This window comes from Palaemon carinicauda, chromosome 13 (assembly GCF_036898095.1).
Source record: "Palaemon carinicauda isolate YSFRI2023 chromosome 13, ASM3689809v2, whole genome shotgun sequence".
In the NCBI taxonomy this organism is placed as follows: Eukaryota; Metazoa; Arthropoda; class Malacostraca; order Decapoda; family Palaemonidae; genus Palaemon; species Palaemon carinicauda.
Window position 1 is genome coordinate 47,325,675 of NC_090737.1, and position 10,000 is coordinate 47,335,674.

The following is a 10,000-nucleotide window of genomic DNA, read 5'->3' on the forward strand; positions in this document are numbered from 1 at the left end:
GTTGTATCAAGTCCCCAGAAGGTAACTCCTCTCCATGAGATTCCAGCAGCTCTGTAACATCATCAACCTCCATATCCAGATCCATTTCCTTACACAGGGCAACAATGTTCTTGATAACATGGTCAACTATGTCCTCAAACCCATGGAAATCATTCACAAATTGAGGACATAATTTTCTCCCGATGCTATTCATGTTTGTCATCTTAACCTCCTCCCAAAAATCATCAATGTTCTTAACAGCATCAAGGATGTTGTAGGACTTCCAAATGTCCTTCAGAGTCAAGTTCTTCCTTCTTCATTTCAGTTGCCTGTAATGTCATAGCAATCGTCCTCTGGATGTAGTAGGCCTTGAATGGAGCAATTACTCCTTGGTCCATAGGCTGTAAAAGGGCCGTGGTATTAGGTGGAAGGTAAACCACTTGACATTAGTGTGAAAGTCTCCCAGCTGGGCAGGATGTCTAGGGGCATTGTCCAGCACTAGCAACACCTTAAAGGGGATACCCTTTTGGATGCAATACCGCTCCACACTTGGCACAAAATGGTTGATGAACCAGTCCTCAAATACTGCAAGTGTCACCCATGCCTTCTTATTTGCCTTCCAAATGACTGGGAGTTGACTCTTCCAAATGCCCTTGGTTTTTCCGCCTTATACACCAATAAGGGCTTAAGTTTGAAGTCGCCAGCAGCATTAACCCCAAAAAGCAAAGTTATCCTCTCCTTGCTGGCTTCATGACTGGGTGCTGACTTCTCCTCCTTTGCTATGTACATGCAGTTAGGCATACGCTTCCAAAATAAACCTGTCTCATCCACATTGAACACTTGATAAGCAGAATAACCCCCCTCCCTATTTATCTCAGCCAACGCTTTAGGAAATTCTCTTGCTGCTCTCTCATCCCCACTAGCAGCTTCACCTTGCACTTTAAGATTATGGCAATTGGCCCGAGCCTTAAATCCCATAAACCAACCCCTACTAGCCAAAAACTCTTTACTTTCACTTTCTCCCCCCCTTTCTTTTTTCAACGCTTCAAATAACCTTTTAGTCTTTTCCTGAATCATCATTAGGCTCACCGGAAAATGCCGTTGATTTTGATCTTCCGACCGAAGCACTAATAATCTTTCCATTTCAATAATTAAACCACTACGCTGCTTGGATATCACTGTAGATTTCATAAGAGCAGATCCATTCTCATGTTCAACGATGCACACTTTGTCCTTAAGAATAGTAGCCATTGTCGAACGACTAAGGCCAAGCACTCGGCCAACGTTCGTTGTCATTTCACTTCCATAGTGAGGGCCTTTCTTTTCTTAGACGCAATACCATCAGAAGAGTCTGCCTTTCGCTAAGGAGCCATAATGAAAGGCAAAAAGTTCCAAAGAACGTCAGAAAGAAAAGGCAAACACAATCAAAATGGCATAAAACTGGAACTGAGGGACACCGTCCTCCTCGCTCGCAACCACTACAAAGTGTATTTATCCGCTGCGCGCTAGAAACTAGTTCATAATTGTTTACGTCGCTTACAGCGATTAATATAATTTTTTATATTTTTATAGGGGCGCGTTCGTAACTACAAAACAGCGTAAGTCAGGGTCGCCGTAACTCGATGACTCCCTGTATATATATATATATATATATATATATATACAGTATATATCTGTTTGACACAAAGTTCCAAAACTATTGGGATTAAAATTTCCATGTAAAACATTTATGGACTTATTATGGATTTCTTTAATGACGTTTAGAAACTAATAAACGAACTCTAGTATACTATATGCAATCTACGTATTTATATAAAGATATGCATATGTAATATAAAAGCATATATATATATATATATATATATACATATATATATGCAAATAAATATATGATATATATATATATACATATATATATATATATATATATACATATACATATATATATATATATATATATGTGAATGAATATAGTATGTCATTATATATATATATATATATATGTGTGTGCAAATAAAGACACTATGTCATTATATATATATATATATATATAAATATATATATATATATATATATACATATTCAGTGTTTGGCAAGGGCCCCTGCCCCCCCCCCCAAAAAAAAAAAAAAACAGTGTCTTTTCCTTTTTTGCTGAAAGGACTTATATTAATAAATGAAAAATAAACAGAAACCATAAACCATAAATCATAGACTTTTTAAAGTAAAAGTTTCTCGGAAACCACAAGGAGTTGAGAGGTGTTCTTGGACTCCTTGGAAAGGTCTCAAAGTCCGGCGAAGTATAGTGGACTTGGCGATGGGCGTACCCACACCTATAAAGGGGTAAGGACGCATAAAACCGTAAAATAAAGGGTAACCATTTCTCAGGAACTTCAGAGAGTTAAGAGGTGTTCTTTGTCTCATTGGAAAGGTCTTGAGGTCCTGTGCATGGCAATTGAGGAGATGAGTGAACTATGCCAATGTATAAAGAGTAGGGAGGCAAAGTCACGAAAATAAGGGGTATGCGTATCTCAGCAACCTCACGGAGTACGGAAGGTTCGATGGATAGGTCATGAGTACCTGAGTTTGGCGGTGGAGGAGATGAGTGCACTAGGTCAAGGTATAGGGGACAGTACGTGAAAATATAGGGTATGCGTATCTCAGGAACCACAACAAATTAAGAGATGTTCCTTTGCTCTTTGGAAAGGTCTAAAAAGGCTCGTTGTATATAACACCCGACCCAACTCTCAGCCACCTTATAAAGGCGATGATCAATAAAAAGGGTTTTGGGTCACTATATATTTAAATATATATATATATATATATATATATACATATATATATGAATATATATATATATATAAATATATATATATATATATATATACATACACACACATATATATATATATATATTTATATATATATATATATATATATATATACTCACACCAATTTTTCAGTATTTTGTATTTTCTTGCCTAAAACTGAAGAGGTCAGTAATAAGTTCCTTATAGAAAGGATCATAAAATACGTTTGAATAAAGGCGTAAATATATTTAAGTTTTTGGTGCTTCTCCTGAGTACGTTAATCCGTTACTCGCTGAATTATATTTCTATTAGACAAATTAGCTTTTAATGAAAAGCTTCTTTTTCAATCTAATAGTTTTCCGACGTACATCATTTGCGAAATTATATTTTTCATTGATTTTCCACAATATTTAACTTGATGTATTTTAGATATATTGCAAGTCTTGTTATTTTCGTAGTTTATTGATTGAAAGTTATAGATTCAAATTTAAATGTTTATAAACATCAGATATAATCCATGTTAATTTAATTTCTTTTTTTTTCACATGTACTATTACGATTACATATCTGATATCATTTGAAAATCTTACATTAGTATGCAAACAAAGATTACCTGTACTCTCTCTCTCTCTCTCTCTCTCTCTCTCTCTCTCTCTCTCTCTCTCTCTGTTAGTATTTTGCCTTCGATTCCTCAATATTAAATGCCCTAGGTGATTATCAAAGGAACATTGCTATCGGCTGAATTATTTTTCAGAAACCAACGTGTTATATAGGACAGAATTTTCTCACACACGATTCAGTCAACACTTTTCTTCACTTTCATCCAAATTAGTTTTTTTTCTAGAAGGCTTACCGTATATTCCTACTCTTTATGACATAAATCTGTTCACTATTTAAATGTTATTATTTTCATTTCTCTCCTACTGTGCAAAGTTTGCATGAATCATTCTGTCAACGAATAAAAAATCACCTTAAGTTTGTTTAAACTAATTAGGATTAATATCAAATATCTAGTTTATAAGAGTGCCCACATTTGAGACACAATCTCTCTCTCTCTCTCTCTCTCTCTCTCTCTCTCTCTCTCTCTCTCAATAATACAATGAATGAAACCATATTAAACATGTAAAACTCTAATGATTATTTACATTCCCTCTTAAAAATCGGAACAGGATATGAACTTAAAATCACTTTATAACATATTTCCTTCAATACAGACAATAGTATTTTTCGATTTTGCTGAAATATTTCAGCTTTATAAATATAGAACCTTATCGATTTCGTCCTTCCTGTATGGAAATACACCGAACTCCCAAAAATTTGAGATTGGAAAGAGATTATCTCATCTGTAAGCAGTAAAGCATGGCCAATCACAATCATCTAAGATCTCAGAAATTTGAGAGGATTGTATGAGCCAGTTGAATGGAATATCCGTAAGTCTCGAAAACAGAAAAGAACGAAAAGATGTTTTTTTTTAATTGTGTATGAGTTTGGAAACTGAAGCCGATATACAAAAGACATGAGAAAAAGTTGAATTCATTGAATTATACTGGGTAAAAAGCTATTAACAGTTGTAGATACAGAAAATCTTAATTATATTAGGATGATGTCTTGCTCTAATAGGTTTGATAGAGTTTCTATTGATAAAGTATTGCAATGATATCTGTTTAGTGATAATAATTGTTGTAGTAGTAGCAATAGTAGTAGTGGTAGTAGTTGTGGATCACCTGAAGATCCGTCACCTCCAAGTTTCTCGCCTGAAGATCCACCATCCTCAAGTTTCTCACCTGAAGATCCACCACCCCCAAGATTTTCATCTGACGATCCGTCACGGCCAAGTTTCTCACCTGAAAATCCATCACCACCAAGTTTCTCACATGAAGATCCGTCACCCCCAAGTTTCTCACCTGAAGATCCGCCACTACCAAGTTTCTCACCTGGAGATCCGTCACTCGCAAGTTTCTCACCTGAAGATCTGCCACCCGTAAGTTTATCACCTGAAGATCCACCACCCCCAAGATTCTCACCTGAAAATCTTTCGACCCAAAGTTTCTCACCTGAAGATCCACCACTCCCAAGTTTCTCAGCTAAAGATCAGCCACCCGCAACTTTCTCACCTGAAGATGCACCACCCCAAGTTTCTCACCTGAAGATCTGTCACTCGCAAGTTTCTCACTTGAAGATCCGCCACCCCCAAGTTTCTCACCTGAAGATCCGCCACCCCAAAGTTTCTCATCTGTAGATCCGTCAACCCCAAGTTTCTTACCTGAAGATCCAACACCACCCAAGTTTCTCACATGAAGATCTGTCACCCCCAAGTTTCACATCTGAAGATCCGTCTCCCCCAAGTTTCTTACCTGAAGATCCATCAGCCGAAAGTTTCTCAACTGAAGATCCACCACCCCCAGGTTTCTCACCTGATGATCCGTCTGCCCCAAGTTTCTCACCTGAAGATCCGTCATCCCCAAGTTTCACACCTGAAGATCCACCACCCCCAAGTTTCTCACTTGAAGATCCACCACCCCCAAGTCTCTCACCTGAAGATCCGTCACCCCCAAGTTTCTCACCTAAAGATCCGTCATCCACAAGTTTCTCTGCTGAAGATCCACCACGCCCAATTTTCTCACTTAAAGATCCACCATCCCCAAGTCTCTCACCTGAAGATCCGTCACCCCTAAGTTTCTCACCTGAAGATCCACCACCCCCAAGTTTCTCACCTGAATATCCATCACCCCCAAGTTTCTCACTTGAAGATCCAGCATCCCCAATCTTCTCACCTGAAGATCCATCTCCGCAAGTTTATCACCTGAAGATCTAACCCCAACCCAAGTTTCTCACCTGAAAATCCGTTTCCCCCAAGTTTCTCACCTGAAGATCTGTCACCCACAAGTTTCTCACCTGAAGATCAATCACCCCAAAGTTTCTCACCTGAAGATCCGCCACCTCCAGTTTCTTATCTGAAGATCCGTCAACCCCAAGTTTCTCACATGAAAATCTGCCTCCCCCAAATTTCTTACCTGAAGATCCATCACCCACAAGTTTCTCAACTGAAGATCCACCCCAACCAGGTTTTTTCACCTGAAGATCCGTCACCTCCAAGTTTCTCAACTGAAGATCCGTCATCCCCAAGCATCTCTCCTGAAGATCCACCATCCCCAAGTTTCTCACTTGAAGATCCACCACCCCCAAGTCTCCCACCTGAAGACCCGTCACCCCCAAGTTTCTCACCTGAAGATCTGTCACCCCCAAGTTTCTCTCTTGAAGATCCAGAACCCACAAGTTACTCACCAGAAGTTCCACCAGCCCCAAGTTTATCACCTGAAGATCCATCACCCCTAAGTTTCTCACCTGAAGATCCACCACCCCAAAGTTTCTCTCCTGAAGATCCATCACCCCCAAGCTTCTCACCTGAATATCCATCACCCCCAAGTTTCTCACCTGAAGATCCACCACCCCCAAGTTTCTCACCTGAAGGTCTGTCAACCCCAAATTTCTCACCCTAAGATCCACCACTCCCAAGTTTCTCACCTAAAGATCTGCCACCCGCAAATTTTTCACCTGAAGATCTGCCACCCCCCAAGTTTCTCACATGAAGATCCGTCACCCCCAAGTTTCTCACCTGAAGATCCACCACCCCTATGTTTCTAACCTGAAGATCCACCAACCCCTAGTTTCTCACCTAAAGATCCACCACCCCCAAGTTTCTCACCTGAAGATCCAACACCCCCAAGTTTCTCACTTACAGATCCGTCACCCCCGCGTTTCTCACCTGAAGATCCGCCACCCTCAAGTTTCTCACCTGAAGATCTGTCACGCCCAAGTGTCTCACCTGAAGATCCACCAACACCAAGTTTCTCACCTGAAGATCTGTCACCCCCAAGTTTCTCACATGAAGATCCACCACTCCCAAATTTCTCACCTGAAGTTCTGCCACCCCCAAGTTTCTCACCTGAAGATCTACCACCCCCAAGTTTCTCACCTGAAGATAGGTTACCCCCGATTTTCTCACCTGAAGATCTGCCACCCCCAAGATTCTCACCTGAAGATCCAGCATCCCCAAGTTTCTCACCTGAAGATCTGCCCCCCTCCCCCCAAGTTTCTCACCTGAAGATCCACAAGCTCTAAGTTTTTCACCTGTAGGTCTATCACCCCCCCCCCCCCCAAGTTTCTCACCTGAAATCCACCCCCCTCCCCAAGTTTCTCACCTGAAGATCCGTTAGTCCCAAGTTTGTTTAATCCGCATTACTAAAATACTTAGCGAACTTCAGCTTCGTCTTGATAGCGTTCAGGCCTTCAATCCTTTGGATGTCCAGTGGGAGCTTATTGTATAATCGTGGGGGCACATATATGAAAGCCCTAGAACCCGCAGTAGATATATATCTTGGTTCCAATAATTTGAAACCATCCTCGTGATAGTGAAGATTAAATCATAAAAGTAGTTATTTATTGAAACCTACAATAAAACCTAAAACGTGAACTCATTACAAAAGATATTGCGCAGTGATATGTTACTAGAAAATCTTTCATGACCCATAAATTGTTGCATTTGGGAGTTTAACAGGTCTCTTTTGCTGCCACGTATCGTCTAGCACTATTCGTCGCTTTCGATAGTAATCCCAGGACACCCTAATGTTACTTGATTTGCTTGGAAGTAAGAAGAACATATTTCCACCCCAGCCACCACAGTCAAGCATAGTCTTTTCGGTAGGTCGTCGTGACGTCTTGCTTTTTTTTCTCTCCAATTTGTTAACATCAGAGAGAAATTATATGAACCCACTTATGCAGTAACAGTCTAGAACGGGCAAAAATTATCCAGTCCTAATACTTGTTGTTTAGTTCATATTGTTGGTCAAATATACACTACCGTTGTATCAGTCAAGGACCATCTGTAGATCCGACACCATAAACTTTCTCACCTGAAGATCCGCCACCCCGAGCGAGGTTGGGTGGTGGATCTTCAGGTGATCCGTAGTAGTAGTAGCAGCAGCAGCAGTAGTAGTAGTAGTAGTAGTAGTAGTAGTAATAGTAGTAGTAGTAGTAGTAGTAGTAGTAGTAGTATAAAACCAAATACAATAAATGAAATTCTAGAAAAAAATAGATATGAAGGAGAACAGCTTAGGACATATAAGGAAGATTTATGAGGATAAATCACCCGTCATAAGACCAGGAGATTGACAATAGCAATAACATTAGTATTTTTAAACGAAAAGCCCATTTGTCAAAATCGACTTCTCTTTTATTTTAAGTATTCTCTGGAACAAACTTATGTAACTTTTAAAAATGTGTTTCTAGCAAGGTAAGTGATTTCTTACAGAAAGAATATTTAAGATCACAGTATTTGTTAATGCAATTAATTGTAAAAAGAAAATTGATGGTCCACAACTGACACCAATTTATGATAAGGCTAGTGTAGAATATAAGACTTGAGTAATTGCACTTAATTGAATATTGAAACTTGTTAAAATAACTTTAGCCTTACAGAGTCAAGGTGGACGTCCTCTTACCCAATGAATACCCGGGCTTTTAATTTCATATTTGCCATGTCATTCCTAATTGCCTTAACCTGAGCATTTGGTTTACATTATACGATTATTGAGTCTTCCTTACAAAAGAACAGCTAATGCTAAGTTAGAAAAGAAAATTCATCCCATCATCTACTTATCGAATCATGTTTCTTTGTAAAAAAGAAACAAAAAGGGGGGGGGGGGGTAAAGAATGCTAGTTAAACCTAAATAAATTACTTGCTGTTAATCCTACCTAATTATTGGACCCAGTTCGGTCGACTGTTCACTAAAATGTTTTGAAAGCTATTATAAACATTATTTTTTTTTCTCAACTTAAACCGGAAAAAAGAAACACTACCTTTTAAAATGTAGGCCTTTTCAAAACGAATACGTTCCTGCATCCATTTTCCCCTTACAAAAGTGTTAAACTATTGGAAAATCTTTTACCACTAATAGCATCAGGAATATCTCTCTTCTCTCAAGATAAGAACAATTTCGATAATGTTCATTTTAAAGCTGGATAAAATGATTACCTCCACATGTGTGGGGATGAAAAGTTTGATATATAGTTGAGAAGTGAAGAATACCCATGATCATATTGTTATCAAAAATATAACCCAATCATAATACATAAAGTATTCCTTATTTCCATTAAAACAAATTGAATCCTAATTAGAGATTGTGCTTCAGAAGTTAAAACCGAATCAGGACTCAGATTGGGAAATATCGGACCTGTGCTTGACAATCCTATATCATGGTATGTTGGCGGCTGTACATTATTTATATAAAATGAAAGTGACTGCAAATTTCTAGCCCATTATATCGTAACGTCAAAATCCAAATTCAAAAGTAATATAGAAGTTATAAGAGAGATGTGTGATACCACCATCTTTGCAATTCCTTTCCGTATCATACCCTCTCTTTATGACCAGAGGCTAGAGCCTCTCATCATTGTAGTGTTGCAATGAAATCAGAAAACCATATCCGTTGGCCTTCCTGGAATGTCGTAAAAAGATAGCCAGTGCAATTAGGAACTAACATCTAAGTCAACAGCTGTGCGTTAATTATAATCGTTCGCAAAGATCTTGTGGTGTTTTTTTTTTTTTTTTTTTTTTTTTTTCATCGTCTGTCTGGTGTCTATAAAGGAATTTATGTCAGAGATTAAATTGCAAATTAATGTCATGAAATTTATATTTGGGTACCGATCAATAGTCAGCAAATCTGCCAACTTGGCACTAAATTATGAAAGGAAAGAGAGAACATTAGAGAAACAGAAATCCTGGTAAGTGTTACGTTGTATTTTTATGCAATTCACTTTTATCGATTTCTATTCATTTGTTATATAACTAAGCAGAGCATTCAAAAATATACATGTACACAGAGACAGACACATACACACACACACACACACACATATATATATATATATATATATTTGAATATATATATATATATATATATATGTATATATATATATATATATATATATCTATATATATACATATATATACATATATATATACATATATATATATATATATATATGTATATATATATATATATATATATTGACTTAGGATACAATCAATATACATGGATGGACCAATGATTTCTATCATCTCATATTGCCACTTAATCTTCATAATGGTGAAAAAGGAAAGTCTATACTACGTTGTTCTTTTATATTCATTCCGCTGTTTGCAGTTTCATCAC

The 10,000-nt window shown here is 37.9% G+C and overlaps 2 protein-coding genes across 2 annotated transcripts in view; both read right to left on the reverse strand.

Moving 5' to 3' along the window:
* Positions 1-242: 242 nt before the first annotated feature.
* Positions 243-1,230, reverse strand: LOC137651543 (tigger transposable element-derived protein 1-like). The gene is made up of 2 exons (XM_068384769.1): positions 631-1,230; positions 243-380 (listed from the first exon to the last, which is right to left on the reverse strand). Exons 1-2 carry the CDS (start codon positions 1,228-1,230, stop codon positions 243-245), a joined length of 738 nt encoding a protein of 245 aa, XP_068240870.1.
* A 954-nt stretch (positions 1,231-2,184) lies between these two features.
* Positions 2,185-10,000, reverse strand: part of LOC137651544 (loricrin-like) — a 12,873-nt gene continuing 5,057 nt past the window's right edge. The window contains exons 2-8 of the mRNA XM_068384770.1: positions 6,433-6,822; positions 6,072-6,251; positions 5,801-6,040; positions 5,141-5,560; positions 4,930-5,049; positions 4,511-4,840; positions 2,185-2,309 (exon numbers count right to left, since the gene is read on the reverse strand). Of these exons, the coding sequence (XP_068240871.1) occupies positions 2,185-2,309; positions 4,511-4,840; positions 4,930-5,049; positions 5,141-5,560; positions 5,801-6,040; positions 6,072-6,251; positions 6,433-6,822 (1,805 nt within the window). The remainder of the gene's footprint in view (positions 2,310-4,510; positions 4,841-4,929; positions 5,050-5,140; positions 5,561-5,800; positions 6,041-6,071; positions 6,252-6,432; positions 6,823-10,000) is intronic.